Source organism: Carcharodon carcharias, chromosome 7, assembly GCF_017639515.1.
Source record: "Carcharodon carcharias isolate sCarCar2 chromosome 7, sCarCar2.pri, whole genome shotgun sequence".
In the NCBI taxonomy this organism is placed as follows: domain Eukaryota; kingdom Metazoa; phylum Chordata; class Chondrichthyes; order Lamniformes; family Lamnidae; genus Carcharodon; species Carcharodon carcharias.
The window spans coordinates 186359112-186375831 of NC_054473.1; the positions used below are offsets into that span (position 1 = coordinate 186359112).

A 16720-nucleotide genomic window follows, 5' to 3' on the forward strand; every position below is an offset into this window, starting at 1 on the left:
TTTTAAACACTTTTGAAGTGTGGTCACTGTTGTAATATGGGAAACACAGCAGCCAATTTGCACACAGCAAACTCCCACAAACAGGAATAAGATAACAGCCTCACAATTTGCTTCTTTAATTATGTTGGTTGAGGGATAAATATTGGCCAGGACAGTGGGGAGAACACCAATCTCTTATTAGAATAATGTATTGGGATCTTTTACTTCAAACTGAGAGGTCATCCAGCCCAGTGTATCTGTGCCAGCTCTTGGGAAGAGGTATCCAATTCACCCAACTCTCATGTTCTTGTTCAAAACCTCAAACTTTATCCCCCTTCAAGTATTTATCCAGTTCCTTTTAGAAAATCACTGCTGAATCTGCTTCCACCGCCCTTTTAGGCACCGCGTTCCAGGTCGCAACTCACTGTGCAAAAATAATTCACAGCCTCAAAATGTCCTGAAGCCCTTTATTGCAAATGAAGCATTTCTGAAGTGTAGTCACTGTTGTACTGTGGGATACACAGTAGCCAATTTACGCACAGGAAGCTCCCACAAACAGCGGCCAGATAATCTATTCCTTTAGTGATGTTGATTGAGGGATAAATATTGGCCAGGGCACTGAGGAGAACGCCTCCTGCTCTTTTAAATGGGGAGTTTACATCCAACAAGATGCAGACGGAGCTTTGAGTTGACCATTCTATACCAAAAAAGAAATCCGATGTGAGAGTCGGGAACAGTGACTGGGTTGGATTGGAGCGAGAGATGGGCGGACTCTCTGGCGATGGGGGACAAACCATTCGTAAAAGGAACGGTTCATTCTATTCAAACAAATCCACGGTTTTAATCTAAAATGAAAAGGGAGTGAGGAAGGATGGTGAGGTTTGATGTTGCAGCGGGAGGCAGGGAAACCGCTAACAGGGGAGACAACCGAAAACTGAAAGAGAACCGAGTTGGGAAAAGGGAATAAATAAGGGGAGGGGTTGAGGCGGAGACGCCGTGAATCGGATTTTCCAGATGTCCCGCCCCGCTCCTCAGTCGCAGCAGAGCCGCCGCTGGAGTGAGTGGAGCAGGTCCTTGTGCTGCTGCTGCCGCGGAGGAGAGGCGCACAGCGGTAGGTCCAACCGAGGGGCTATTCAGCCATGAGAGGAAGGCTGAGCCCGGGATTTTTGCCCCCCCTCCTTTGTGTCTTGCGGGAGTTTTGATTTTTTTTTTTATTCTTCTCCTCTTTCCCCCCCCCCCCCCCCCCCCCCTCCTCCTCCTCCTCCTCTTGAATGTTGTTTAAGGCTGGTAGGGTTTTAAAATTTAACTCGACGTTTGGTGGTAGTTCCTGGGCTGGGACCCTGGTTTTACAATGTGACTGCGCTGGTGTACAGTCGGAGGTTGGTCTGTGTTGCTGAGCTGGGGGATCGGTAATGGTGAGTGGGCTTTTGTTCACCATGTGCTCACTCCCAGTGACCAGGACGGAGGATTTTTACTTCATTCCAGATCTGTGTGTGTGTGTGTGTGTCTCTCTCTCTCTCACCCTTGCACAATTTAATCTCTTTAACCAAATCTAAGTTGCTCCTCCGGAGCTTGGTGTCCCCCTGCGGATTGGAACCGATTAGAGGAAGCTGCTGTTTCCTCTATCCCGTTTAGTGAAGAATTTCTGCGTCATTTATCCATTGCCCCTCTTCAGTCCCGTTTGGAAGCTACACCCTCTTTTTTTCTCTCTCTCTCTTTCCCCCGCCCGGGTCCCGTTTAAGTGTTGCTTCCTACCTCAGCGTTTCTTAACCCCCCACCCCCCGCCCTAGGAGATTTGTAGCTGATTCCAGGAATGCTCCTGTAGTCAAAAAGCTCTGGGGATTTTTGTTTGTAAGTTAACAATCAGACCCTGAATCATAAATTCTGCACCTAACCACCCCCCGAGATGTATTTGAAAATGCCCAGATCAGGTTTTTTTAAAAAAAAAAGATAGTGGCTGTAAGTAACAGAGCAAGATTAATGAGATTCTGAACCGTGAACAAAGTATTCAGTTTATCTTTTCTCCTGTGATCCAGATGCTATTGGTTAACGCTATGGTTTGCCCCTTTTGACTGACCAGTAATTGGGAAAGGGTGGGTGGGGGGTGTAAAGAGAGAAAAAAATTCAACAATGAGCCACTTAAAACTAATCACCGCTTGGTTCCCTGTATAAGCAGCTGTGAAATGTTGGGACTGCTTTTCATGCAGGAACACGCTCGATTTTTACATTGAAATCCGGGACACACACACACACACACACACACAACCCATCAAGATCAGTAAATTCCCAGCCGCACGTTCGATGTCTCGCATTTGGAGAAATGAACGTCCTCTCGCCCATTAATTAATTAATTAATTCTTGAGAATGAGTTTTAAAAACACAATTCGTGAGTGGTTATCACACGACTCCAGATGGATGGGTGGGTGAGTGAGTGGGAAAAATCGCCACCCTCCCAACTCCAATGGTAATCCAGCTCCTCGCGGTGTTAATTTGAAGAGAGATCTCCTCTGAATTCCTTGAGATATTGCATCTGTTCACCGAGAACTGAAAACCTGGGTAGGATTAGTCCCCCCCCCCCCCCCCCCCCAGTGAAACTGCTGCCCTGCCTATTTTGGGAGTTTTTCCAATTTAAAGTCTTGATTTTTATCCTAACGGGGGAAATAAACTATAAATTCACTCCGAATCTTTCAGGGGAACCGCCGGTTAATAACCGAGCAAAAGAAAATTGAAGTGAGCTTGTTCCTTAATGAACCATTGAGCCATTCCAACTCCTGGAATATTCCCACTGACGCCCATCCCCTCAATCCATGGGGATGCCGTGGGGTGGGGTAACTAAACGAAGGTTGAGAAGTTAAGGTTGGGGGGGGGGGGGGTTAACTGAATGAAGGTTGAGAAGGTAAGAAGGTTTGGCGGGGGGGGGTAACTGAATGAAGGTTGAGAAGGTAAGAAGGTTTTGAGGGAGGGGGGTAATTGAAGGTTGAGAAGGTAAGATTTTTTGGGGGGGAGTAACTGAATGAAGGTTGAGAAGGTTTTGGGGGGGAGTGACTGAATGAAGGTTGAGAAGGTTTTGGGGGGGAGAGGTAACTGAATGAAGGTTGAGAAGGTTTTGGGGGGGAGGTAACTGAATGAAGGTTGAGAAGGTTTTGGGGGGGAGGTAACTGAATGAAGGTTGAGAAGGTTTTGGGGGGAGGTAACTGAATGAAGGTTGAGAAGGTTTTGGGGGGGAGGTAACTGAATGAAGGTTGAGAAGGTTTTGGGGGGGAGGTAACTGAATGAAGGTTGAGAAGGTTTTGGGGGGGGAGGTAACTGAATGAAGGTTGAGAAGGTTTTGGGGGGGGAGGTAACTGAATGAAGGTTGAGAAGGTTTTGGGGGGGAGGTAACTGAATGAAGGTTGAGAAGGTTTTGGGGGGGAGGTAACTGAATGAAGGTTGAGAAGGTTTTGGGGGGGAGGTAACTGAATGAAGGTTGAGAAGGTTTTGGGGGGGAGGTAACTGAATGAAGGTTGAGAAGGTTTTGGGGGGGGAGGTAACTGAATGAAGGTTGAGAAGGTTTTGGGGGGGGAGGTAACTGAATGAAGGTTGAGAAGGTTTTGGGGGGGGAGGTAACTGAATGAAGGTTGAGAAGGTTTTGGGGGGGGAGGTAACTGAATGAAGGTTGAGAAGGTTTTGGGGGGGGGGAGGTAACTGAATGAAGGTTGAGAAGGTTTTGGGGGGGGAGGTAACTGAATGAAGGTTGAGAAGGTTTTGGGGGGGGAGGTAACTGAATGAAGGTTGAGAAGGTAAGGAGGTTTTGAGAGGGGGGTAACTGAATGAAGGTTGAGAAGGTTTTGAGTCTGGGCTAATTTAACGCCCGTTATTGTGTTTTCGTGCTAGTTCCACGGGATTTTAGGAACGCAGCAGACGGTTCTCGGGACCGGAACTAGACTGGGTGTGGCGGCTGATGGTGAATGGATGGACTTGTCCTCGTCACCCCCTCCTTGTTAATTTTTTTGGGGGGTGGGGGGCGGTGTGAAGAGAGCGCGCAAGTGTCGGCCGCCTTCGTCCCCCTGAGGTGGGTCAGTCAGTCCCACCGCCTGCTTTGTCTGGTGATACTCTGGACAGCTCCGACTGTCTCACTCAACCTGTTTTTATAAATTCGCTTCACTTGGCATTTGGAAGCGGCTAAACGGCGGACTGAGCGGGGCTAGCCGGTGTTAATCCCGGTCAGTTTAAACTCGCCCTGTGTGCGTGTGCTCTGAGGTGGGGAAGTCCACTCGGTAACCAGTCTCTGCTGCCCAGACACACTAACTTTTAGTGGGGAGGGGGGGGAGGAGGAGGAGGGCAGGGCGTTGGTATCTGGAGAACAGATCAAAGGGTTCTTGTATAGTGCTGGATTCGATCTGCCCGCTATCATTGAGCGGTTGAAAATGCGCTTTCAGCAAAAAAAAGTCTGAAGCTTTTATAACGGAATTCATTTTTGGGGTTAAAATTTACAGACTGAAGGGGTTGGGTCCAAACTTAAGTCTTGTATAAAAAAAAGCTATTTTTTTCGTGTTGGCTTGTTGCTGGGGTATTTGGTTACCTAGAGCTCAAGTGGATTAGTCTGCATGTGACTTGACTACATAATGCCTCTTGGGCTGCAGATTTTTTGATTGATCAGTCCTTCCTGTGAAAACAGTCCGAGTCTCTCCTGGGAGTTTGTCTAGATTTGCCCTATTGCTAGTTGTTTGGAAGCATGGAAGCAGGAATGGTTTAGAGCAATGAATCATCGTGATCTGTGTTGGATATTGTCTTACTGGGAGTCCTTGTAGCAATAACTTTATATTAACTACAAGAACTATTTACATACAGTCAAAACTATTTACATAGTCAAGGGTATAAGTTTGGAGCTGTCTCCATTTGCTTGTGTACACAGCCCTGTTCCAACACCAGACTGACTCCTAAGTGTGGATCATGTGTTCTCTTGCATCACTCTGGGACTCAGTCCCATGTTAACCCTAAATGTGCAAGACCCTTGTACTATCTGGACTATATCTGTCTTTAATATACTTACTCCCAAGGCCAAATCAACATTGAACTTTATTCCTCCAGTACAGTAAATATACAGAAAAACTGACAATTTGTTTTAATTAAATCTAATCAACTTGTCTGTGATCACAGACATTGTCCCAAATTTTACGTTTGGTTACAATTAGAGGCAATGCAGAAAGTGATGTCAGAATTAAAGGGAAAATTGACTCCTCATTTGGGGGCCCTCTTGTAGGGGAAGGGGGGAAAGCTGAGGTTTTCAGTTTAAAATAAGCATATGCTTGATTTAAAAAAAAACTCCCAAGTTTCACCCTGAATCTTTTTGGGAGGTGCTATCTTGCCATTTGTTCAGTGTGACAATTTTTAAAAATGTAGATATGGCGATCAACCCCTTCTCTTTGGAGAGTGGAACAGGGTTTGAGGCTTGTTTGGAATGTAAAACACCATTGGTCTGAATAGCCTCTTGTTCTACATAAATTATCAAAAATGCATACTGTGCAAAGGTTCAAATATGACCTCCCTTCTATTGTCTACAGCTCCCTGCCCAGGAAGATGATTTTAAATTAACCAATAAAACCATGAATTGATATAATTGAAGAAGCCACTTCAGGTTAGTGTACTCAGCACCCCTTTTATCTGAATTCAACTCCCCATTGACAAATGGGGCTAACCTGAGAATCCAATATCTCCTTGAAGGAAGCTTGAAACAACCTATTTTAGAACAACTGTCCTATTTTCATGAAGAATCATGAAATCCATACACTGGAGAAGTGTCCCCTTCTCCTGAAATGTTGAATGTTTCACTAGACAGCTTTCTAAATGATCATCATCTACCTGGAGTTGTGTGGACAAGATGTTCAGCATTGCTGAAGTCCACACCCGAGGGTGAAAAAGGAGGGATGTGAGGTCAGTGCAACCTCCATGTCTGCTTGAGGTCAAGAGGAGAACCTGGGACCTTCACATCTACGTGGCTTGAATATGTTCTTGACAATTGAACCATTATTGGCTTATTTGCACTCATTTAAATAAATTGAGATTGTTACCTTTTGCTCCTGAAGTAGGAATAGGCAGGGAGTGACTTGAGTGATTATTAAGACAGTTTTTCCACAAGTTTGTATTATGTGCTGCTGTACTGGAGGCAGAGAAATGTGGTTACCACACTGACCCCTAAATATATTCCAGACCTAGTTTATCCTTTCCATTCTGCATAAGATTTGTTAGTCTTTGTTCCTTTTGGACAGTGCAAAACTGAATGTTGACAGTTTTTTCATTGTCCTTCCATTTATCTAGATTCCATTCCAGGTGAGGTGAAAAACTGCCTATTAGTTTGCATTTCCATTCTAGTCTTTGACTCTGAGATTGAGATAGAAATTAATTTGTTCTATGGTTTTCTGGATTTGGGTCTCCTGTGCACCAAGGGTGCTGAAAATTGTTGTCCATATTGACCTAAAGGTAATTTTCAGGCATCCAGGGAGCTGCCTAAAACAAGCATCCAAGTTTGTCTTGTTCAGGTTTTTGGGTAGCAGGCAGATGCCACCAAAGTGTGGGTAATTTGTTTCCGGATTGGAGGAGCCAAATGCGGCACTGAACCACTTCCTGTTATCTCCATCTCTCCACCTGCCCAAATCCCTAATACTTGTCCAAGAGCTACTCCTAGCCAAGTGAATTGCCTCAAGGCATGAGCAATGCTGGCAGCTTGCCACATGGCTCAAATGAGGCTACAATCTAAATTTCAGGCTAGCCTCTGGCTGATTGTTTGCCACTTCCAATTGCATAATTTTTAACCCTTAATTGATTCAATATTCCTTTTTCAGAAAGTTGAACTGTTAACCTAGAGCAATATTTGGATGGTTGAATTGTTGGCTATTTTTCCCTACCTTTGTATCAAGACCCGGTAAGCTAAATGCAGGAACAATCTCTTATGGATTCCATGAGTAAGTCTATTGATACATGAGGCAGGAGAATTCCAGTTGCATGTTAAGTGATAATAAGCCTTTGTCTGAAGTTGATGCTGTAAAAAGAGCAACTCCACTGAAACATGGAAGCAAGAATCATTTTTAATGGTTCGGGTTATTGAGATAACAGCCAGGCAGAATCCGACACTGCTGACTGAGCTTGCTGAATGCAAATTGAGTCATCCCTAGTACAAAAGGAATGTGGTTGTTGGACTTCAACATCTGTTTCAGAACATCACTGCAGGAGTTCAAGGTTGTGTCCTAAGCTTCCCTCCATGAGGTCAGAAATAGGGATGTTCACTGGAATGTTCAATATCATTTGCAATGACTCAGTTACTAAAGCAGTTGTACCATATGGAGCAAGGCTTGGACTAATGGTGGCAAGTTACATTTGTGCCACAGTGCCAGGAAATGATCATCAACAAGAGAGAATCCAAATATCTCTCCATAACATTCAATAGCATTGCTATTGCTGAATCCCCCACTATCAACACCCTGGGGTGTCACACCAGAAACTGGGCTGGACTGGCCACATAAATACTGTGGTGACAAGAGCAGGTCAGAGGCTGGGAATTCCAGGGCAAGTCACCCCCTACTTGACTCTCTCAAACCTGTCCACCTACAAGGCATAAGTCAGGAGTGTGATGGAATACTCTCCACTTGCCTGGATGAGTGCAGCTCCAGCAACATGAGCTTGACATCATCCAGAACAAAGCAACTTGCCTGAACTACCTTTTTATACATGCACTTCCACCACCATCAGTGCAGTGTACCAACTGAAGCACTGCCATGACTTCTTCAACAGCACTTTCCAAACCCAGATCTCTATTATCCAGAAAGACAAGGGCAGTAATTGCATGGAAACTACACCTGCTGGTTCCCCTTCCAGTCTCATGCTGTTCTTTGTAGTTACTAGATCAAAATCTTGCAACTTCCTATCTAACTACTGGGTTTATCTACACTATACAAATTGCAGCAATTCAAGGTGGCTCACCACCACCACCACCACCTTAAGAGGATGGACAATAAATGTTGGCCTTCAGTGACATACTCTGAATAGTGACAATTGTAGGTTTGGTTTTATAGCATAGTTTGCTGGTGTGGAATCCATTTTAACCATGGATAATTTCAAAGAGCACCCAACAAATGGAATTCTAAACTTGGCCCATAGTGGATAAAGTAACTTTCTCATCCTTCTCAGCTAATGGTCACTTTTTTTAAAGGCAGACACAAATAGGTAAATGTGGCAGTCAAGGGAACGTCAGCAAGACAGACTAGAAACATTTCAACACCAAGTGAGCACATTTGATCTTTGCTCACATGAGAGCTTAGTTTAATGTCTCAACCAATTAAAAATGGCACTTCTGATAAAGCTGGACTCTCCCAGTATGACATTGAAGGTCTGTGTCTGGCCATAAGCTCGTTTCCTTATCGGGTTTGAATCCACTTCAGTTTGAAATCGAGTCAGTAGTGAACTGAACCAAACTAGCACTTGGATGGGAAAAGGCAGCTTAATCTTTAAACCTAAATCCCAGAACTAGCAGCTAACCAACAAAGTCATGCTGTCACCTTGATTAACTGGCTACCTGCCAACACAACTATGCTGATTCTAATGTCTGTTTATTCCCAACCCTAGAGGATAGTGAGGGATTATTCACAGGTGAAATATAATTATATATCTGTAATCTTGAACAATGAACAGACTTTTGTCACTGAAGCATTTCAATGCTCAATTCAAGTGGCTGTTGCTACAACCCACAATGCGTGCAGGGTGCTATAGGTTTTAAGCTAACTTTTTATATAGTGTTTGGGTTAATATTTACACCTCAGAAGCATGGATAGTTTGTGAATTCTGGCATGGTGAGTGACAATAAGGGGACCTGAGCCAATAATCAAGCCATCTCAGTCCATTCCTGATATTGACTGGCAGTTTTTTGTATCAGGATTGAAACTGAGCTCATGATTCCTCAGATAAAAGCAAATCACTGTGGATGTTGGAAATTTGAAACACAAATCACTGAAATCTGAAAGAAAAACAAAGTTAGCATTTCAAGCCTATATGACCCTTCTTCAGACTGGACTCGTTTAACTTTGTTTTTTTTCTCTCTCGACAGATGCTGTCAGACCTAAAGTTTTTCCAGCGTTTTCTGTTTCATGATTCCTCATCCCTTTGGACAGATGAGGCCAGCATCTTTTTAAATTGTAGATTTATATTTGGTTACCTAGACTGGTGAGCCCAAGCATATCAGATTTCATTCTACTTAATGTTCATATGCAAGAAATGAGCAGCCATGTTTCAAAATATTGTGGGTCAGGGAGGTAATTTTGCTACAGCTGTATATGGCATTGCTGAGACCACAACTGTGCACAGTTTTGGCCTCCTTTCTTACGCTGTGGAAGCGATTCAGAAGGTTCACCTAGGCTGATTCTTGGCTGAAGGTTTGCCTTATGAAGCAAGGTTGGGCCTGCACTTAGTGTTTAGAAGAACAGTGATCCTATTGAAACATGAGATTGAGGGGAGTTGATGAGATAGGTGAAATGAAGAACTGGGAACATAGTTTTAAAAATAAGGGGTCTCCTGTTTTTAAGATGGAGATGATGGGGGGGGGGGGGTTTGTCATTAATTTTGGAATTCTCTAACCCCAAGAGTGGAGACTGGGTCATTAATATCCAAGCTGTTAAGATTTTTTTCAACAACAAGGGGGACAGGCAGGAAAGTGGAATTAAAGCCACAATCAGATAAGCCAAGATCTTGAATGACAGAACAGGCTTGATGACCTCTTATTTTTCAAAAAATCATAACTGAAGATAAATGAGATTTGTTAATTCAACTGTGGCCTTGTCTGCAGATTTAGTCAGCTTTCTAATGAGATCATTAGAAGCCTTGACAAAAATGGTAGAGTCTCAACACTTTACAAGGTCATGGAGAATGAAGTCCAATTAATGTGTACTAGTGTTAAAAAAAAAATAAGGCTATTTTAAGATAACGCTTCAGATAAACCTCAAGTATATCAATAAATCATGTATCGATTCTACAGAGTCATAGTCCAAGCTTAAAATCGATCTTTAAAATAAGTGCTAGTTTTGCTTTCAGCAAAGAGGCTCTTCTGTTACATTCACAACTTGTTAGATATGCTAGAAAAGATGAAGTGAGTTTTTATTTTAATTCTAGTCCAGCTGCTTCTGCAGAGTCTACTTCTTGGATGTTGATCTTAGTAACAGTTAAAGGCTTGCTGCCAGCTGGGCTCTTGTGATTAAAGTGCTTGCCTCCCTAGGGATGGACTTGATGCTCAGCAGCCTGAAGTAATCAATTGCTAAAAGCCACTTTGATACAGCTGCATGTTTTTTTGGAAGCTGTCTGCTTTAACTAGATTACATCAATTCTTTTGTTCTGTCAGGATCTTCCAGCTGCCAATTAATTCACTGCCCCATCAGATTTCCACCAACTTGAGCACCTAACAAATTGTGCACTGCTTTATCAAATAAAATTAACTTATCTAGTTCATGTTTGTTCTAGGCATTTCTAATTTGTATGGTTTAATTAGAGTCCTATAGACCAAAACATTCATCTTGATCTTTAGTCTGCGGCACCATGCCTGTATAGAATGGCTACATTTCCAAATAGCAACATCGCTGGAAGTGGCCTATGGGTTAGGAAAATTGATTTGGGCTTGGCTGTTTTTAAAAATTGTTTTCCTACTCTAACTTCCTCAATGTCCTTTAATTAAATAAACTTGCTGTTGAGGCTTCTCTAGGTGGGCAGCACTTGGTGAAATGCAAGAGTGGAATCATAACCTGGGGTGGAGTAAATTATCTAATTAGAACAACCTTGAAGCTGTCTTAACTGTAGTCATCAGATGGTTAAATAGGAACTGATTTAACTGCTGGTCAGCACAATAGAGCAGACTGGTCTGACTCCAGTATTTTAATGTGGTGAGGTTGGCATTTGAGCAGGAAATGCTAGTAACATCTGCCACTCAATGGGGAATCTGATGCATGGTGAGTATGTAGAATTGCATATTTTGGTGAACCTCTTATACCACAAAAGGGCAGGGATTGTGAATATGAACCTGAATAGCTGTTGAACATAAGAAATAGGAGCAAGAGTAAGCCATTGGCCCCTTGAGCCTGCTCGACTGTTCAATAAATCAGCCAATCATCTTCCTCTACCACTTTCCTGCACTTTATTAATTCACGTGATGTGGACTTTGTTGGCTGGGCCAGCATTTATTGCCCATGCCTAGTTGTCCTTGAGGTAATGGTGAGCTGCCTAGGAACCATTGCAGTCCATGGTGTAGGTACACCCACAGTGCTGTTAGGGATTTCAGGACCAAGTGACAGTGAAGGAATGGTGATATATTTCCAAGTCAGGATGGTGAGTGGCTTGGATGGGAACTTCCAGGTGGTGGTTTTTCCATCTATCTGCTGCCCTTCTACCTTCTAGAAGGTAGTGGTTATGAGTTTGGAAGGTGCTGTCTATGGAGACTTGGTGAAATCCTGCAGTTCATCTTGTCAGTGGTACACACTGCTGCTACTGTTGGTGGTGGATGGAGTGAATGTTGTGCCAATCAAGTGGGCTGCTTCAAGTGTTGTAGGAGCTGCACTCATCCAGGCAAGTGGGGAGTATTCCATCACACTCCTGACTTGTGTCTTGTAGATGGTGGACAGGCTTTGGGGAGTCAGTTGGTGAATTACTTGCCACAGCCTCTGACCTTTTGTAGCCACAATATTTATATAGCTTGTCTGTTTCAGTCAATGGTATCCCCCAGGATGTTGACTGTGGGGAATTCAGTGAAGGTTATGCCTTTGAACATCAAAGGGTGATGGTTGGATTATCTTGTTGGAGATGGTTGGATGGTCATAGCCTGACACTTGTGTGGCATGAATGTTACTTGCCACTTGTCAGCCCAAGCCTGGATGTTGTCCAGGTCTTGCTGCATTTGGACGCTATCCCCATATCCTTTAATATCTAAAATCAATCTGTCTTGAATATACTCCATAATTGAATTTCCACAGCCCTCTGGGATAGAGAATTCCCAAAATCTACCAGGTAGGAAAATCCTGCCATCCCTGTGTTGGGGCACACATAGTGAGATAGCATCTTGGGCTCCTTTCCCTCAATCTGTAACCTAATGGATTGTTGGGGCAAGTAACCTTGCAGTGTCCCCAATTAATTGCCTCTTTTGCCACCTAATACTGAACAAGTAATTTATTGTATGCAAGTTACAACAGGATTGATTTGAAGTACAACGGTGATTCCCTCATTGTTTGCAAGCCTTGACTTTTAAGTGACTAAGATGGATTAGTGGAATGAGAACATGCTATTGTACACAATGAAGTCTTGTTTTAAACCATGTCCATTTACTGCCATCTGACATCTTGAATGTTTCAATTTGCAGTTAACAGCATGGGTGGCAGACTGAGCAGAAAGAAGAGAGGCTATAATGTGAATGACCCAAAAGAGAGCAAAACAGCTGCAGAGTCCACTGAAGATCCTGGGGTGAAAGATGAGCCTGAAAATAAAGATGCCTCAAAGGAACAGTTCCAGAAACCAGAAGCTGAGCTGCCCGAAGAGAAATCGGAAACTGAAGCCCCCAAAATGGCCAGTGAAACAGCTGCAGGAAAACAAACTGACTTAACACCTGATGTGAAAATTGAAGAGCAAGCAACCACTGATGTACCAGCTACTGATCTTGCACAGACTTCAGATGTACAAGAAAGTATAACCCCTACAAATTTAGTAAAAGTAACAGAGCAGCCAGCTAACCAGGTGGAACACCATCTAGCAACAGAAACTGAAGTGGAGACAACCCCTACTCCAGATAATGACTTGAGTGCTGAAGTTCCTAATGTTGCAGTGCCCAGTGAAGGGGAAACACAAACTGGTGTGACAGTGTGTGGCCCCAATGAAGAAACTCAAGAGAAACCAGTTTTAGATGAAATGAGTATGACTGAAGCCTCTGAAAACCCATCAACTGAGAAATTGAGTTTGGGTGACCATGTTGCAACAAAAATAGACAGTGAACATTTGGAAAACTCTTATGTGGACCCAGAAGATACTACAGAAGAATCAGGCAAAGTGCAGAAATTCTGTCAGGAAATGTCTATGCAGGAGCCAATTGAAAGCCAGGACACTTCCTTACAAACCACTTTGAAAGAAAAAGTTGAAAGTTCTATCCTGGAGACCAAGTCTGAATCTGGAGTTGAATGTGTACCCCCCAAGGAGACTGAAATACCAAAATTGCCTGAAATAACTGAAGAAACACCCATTGATATTGTCTTGAAGAGTGAAATGACAAGATGTGCAGATCTGGAGAAAAATATAGTTGGACCAGATACGCATGATGAAATTCAGGAAAAGATAGTGAGTGACTCTCTTCACCCCACTGTACAAGTAGCTGTGAAAACAGAACCCACAAAGCATTTGGTACAGAATTCCGACCATATGCAGGATGGGTCTGGTCAAGGAGACAGTAATATTGTATTTGCAGATCAGAGCCAATTGGTGGAAGAATCTGGAAATCTATCTGTAGACACTTCAAGTGCACCAGAAGGTGTGACAGATGTAGTCCCAGCAGAATCCAAGGATCCCATGGTAGAATGTGCTCCAAAGATAGTGGACGCACCAGAGAGTGCAACAGATATTGTCCTGGCAGAATCTAAGCATCCTGTGGTAGCAGAATCTGCTCCAGAGACCACTCCAAACACTGGAAAGGAAGTTACTGAAACCAGGTGTGAGCAAACTCCAGAATTAATCAGCGAGCAAGATCATGTAGAAATACCCCTGCTTAAGACCAGTTCTGAACTAATACCAGATATTAAATTAACTGTTTGTACAGAAACTTTGCAAGAAGAGAAAATGGAAATCAGCACAGAACTAACCTCTAAGGAGTCTACAGAAGAAAACTTTGTTTCTGATGCTACTGATCCACATCCACTGAATGAAGTGCTTGCTGAGAAACAATCTATTTCATGTTCAGCTGAAATGTCTTCAGATCAAGTGGTAAAACTGGACCCTATGCCTGAAACCATAAGTTCTCCAAATCTTGAGAGTCCAACAGATGTGGTGAATACTGAGGAAACCAGTTCTTCAAAAACTGAAAATGGGTTATCTGTAGATGAGAGAAGCCAGAATGAATCCACTAGCAAGACTAAAGAGGATAACCTTCCAGAGGCTTCCATTGCTAATGGAAACCCTGTAGATAATGGAGTGAAAGATCACAGCAAATCAACAAGCCAAGCTGAAGTGAATGGCCAAAGTGAAACTACGAAAGCTGAAGAGAATCAAGACAGCATTTCTAACACAACTGAATTTAAATCCATTGAACAAGTGAATACAAATCAACTTGCAGAGGAATCTGGGAATGTCAAATTGGATAACCAAACTCTAGATTCAGGGCTATGAATAGATGTCAAACCATGAGTTCAGCAGAAAAGCTGCTGATTGCAAGCTTTGAGGATGAATCAAAAGAGCATGTGTTAAGTGGAAGATATCAAATTGGGATTTTATTCAAACCAGCTAGCACCTAGGTTTGATTTGAGTAAAGACTGAACTTTGCTGCAAGCAGGACAGCCTCTCAACTTGCAGTATGAGTGAACTTAACTGGTTCCACAATCTTCCATTTTTTTTTCTTTCGTTTCTTGATACAGATGCCAAAAATCCCATTGGAAGATCAAATGAAGACCTAGCCTAATGCCAATAACTTTTGGCATGCAAGATAAGATGTCAAATGTTAGTATTACATTTTTAAGGCATGTAAATCTAAAGTTTGTTCAGAACACCAACAGTAATTTAAGGATAGCTAATTTGAAGTAGTCAAGATAACTAGTAATCACTAATTCATAACAGCCTGTTTTGCGAGGTCAGTTGTAACTAATTGGATAATGAGGATTTTAAAATTTCCATGCTTTGACAACTTAATAAATATTATCTGTCATACTTGTCCTGGTTTTATTTAAAGCAAAACTTCAATGAGTTGTGCAATATTGCACAGGCAAAAATTAGTGCCAGCTATACTACCAAAAAGCTTTGCACTAGATAAGTCAATTTAGGTCAAAAACCCTGGTTGCTAAAGTGTAGCAGATAAACGGTTGTAAATGAATTAGGTGGGTGGGGCTGATAGAAATCAGCTAAGTGAATAGCTTTGTTATCCTGTAAGAATTTGCTATTAATCTACAGGTGGGAACTGTAGCATCAAATTGGAAATGTAAATACTTTCAGATTCTGAAGGATCAGCTATGAGAACAGTATGCACTTAACTCCAGGATTTAAACTAAACAGACCAGTAATTTGGCTGGACTTCAATGCTGTATTACCAGATGTTGCATCTATGGCCCATGGTTTGTGTAGAAGTCATAATCGCTCTTCACTTGGTTCCTGAATTAGTATCCCATCTAGCTAGTAGAACTTGATTCTCCAACTAGGAGTTGACTTTCTGAGCATGCCTTTTTAAGCTTAATTTTTACAACCATGCTTTTTTTTCCAAATATAGATTTTAAATGTGAGATTTGTACATGGGTTAGCAAAAATGAGATCATCAAGCGTAACCTGGATGTGTCCTGTTAGTTTTGATGTTCTGCAAAAGGAAAAGCTAACTTCATAAAATTCAACTGCAAACAAGCCTACAATAGTGAGCATGTTTATTTAAATATCAAGCAATTGGGAGGAAGTTGCAAGACCCTAATTGAATAGTATGGATTCAACCTGAAGAGCTACATTGGTTTGTGAATGTTTGCACTATTAACTATTCTCTCCCCTCGGGGTGGGGGGAGAAAGGAAGAGAAAAGAAGCTGCTTTATTAGTGGAACTCCATTCCTCTTCTGCATTATAAAGCTATTGTGTAAATATAGTGCAGTCCATGGCAGCTGAACAGCAAATGCCATTGCCACAAGCTTGATTATCTCTATTTAACATTGCTTGCATTCCAAAAAGATTTCCACATTTGCTCAATTAAATTTAATTTACTCTTGTCAGCTATTTACTTACCAAGTAACTTATGCTGAAATCTTTATCATTGTTGATTGTTACTGCAAATGTGGGGTAGGTACATTGGCAGCAAGTTTTTGTAACAAGGCAATATTTTTTGTAATTAATGGCAAAAATGCAAGAAGTTGAGGATACCAAAACTCCTAGCTTATAGGAAAGACTAAACAGGTTGGGGGCTCTTGACCTGATAATTTGGGGAATGTTTGGGGGTGTGGGGGGGGCGGTTGTGGGAAGAGTTAGGACAGTGGTAGCATCCCCACCTCTGGGCCAGAAGCTCCAGGTTCCACCTGGCCATGTTATAAATAACCAACCTATTTGACCACAAGGTATCAGCCTGTAAATCCTTCCAAATGCCTGATGGCAGACAGAGCAGGAATGTTTCCTGGTCAGATTTATTGCAGAAGGCAATGGTAAACCATTGCAGTAACTTACTAAGTATAATCATGGATCAATCCAATGGAAGTACATGGTTGCTAACATCCTCTCAGTGCATGGTACCTACAGGAGATGTATAGAGACATTTCATTCTTGCAGAAGACCAAACTGGGATTCATAAATGTAGGATGGTCACTCTGATATGGAATTCTGGAGAAATTTGAGTGGTGACAATGGAATGTACTACAATATGGGGTAGATGAGTTAAATGTTACAGAATCTAGAGACCAAGGTAGGAGGAAGCTCAACCTCTGGAGCATAAATACCAGTACCGACCTATTCAGTCAAATGGCCTGTTTCTGTGCTCAGCCTACCAAGCAGCAACCCACAACTGGCAATGTAATGAGTAATCTAATGT

At 42.5% G+C, this 16720-nt stretch overlaps 1 protein-coding gene across 2 annotated transcripts; it reads left to right on the top strand.

Moving 5' to 3' along the window:
• The first annotated feature begins 957 nt into the window (after positions 1 to 957).
• On the top strand, positions 958 to 14880 carry si:dkey-56m19.5 (scar-like domain-containing protein WAVE 5). Of its 2 annotated transcripts, XM_041192569.1 has the most exons (3): positions 1005 to 1090; positions 9056 to 9171; positions 12341 to 14880. In XM_041192569.1, the coding sequence occupies exon 3, from the start codon at positions 12349 to 12351 to the stop codon at positions 14344 to 14346; it is 1998 nt and encodes a 665-aa protein (XP_041048503.1). In that variant the 5' UTR covers positions 1005 to 1090; positions 9056 to 9171; positions 12341 to 12348; the 3' UTR covers positions 14347 to 14880. The 2 variants fall into 2 exon arrangements, with proteins under 2 accessions (XP_041048502.1, XP_041048503.1); XM_041192568.1 differs by lacking the exon at positions 9056 to 9171 and having other exon boundaries at positions 958 to 1090.
• Positions 14881 to 16720: the final 1840 nt, after the last annotated feature.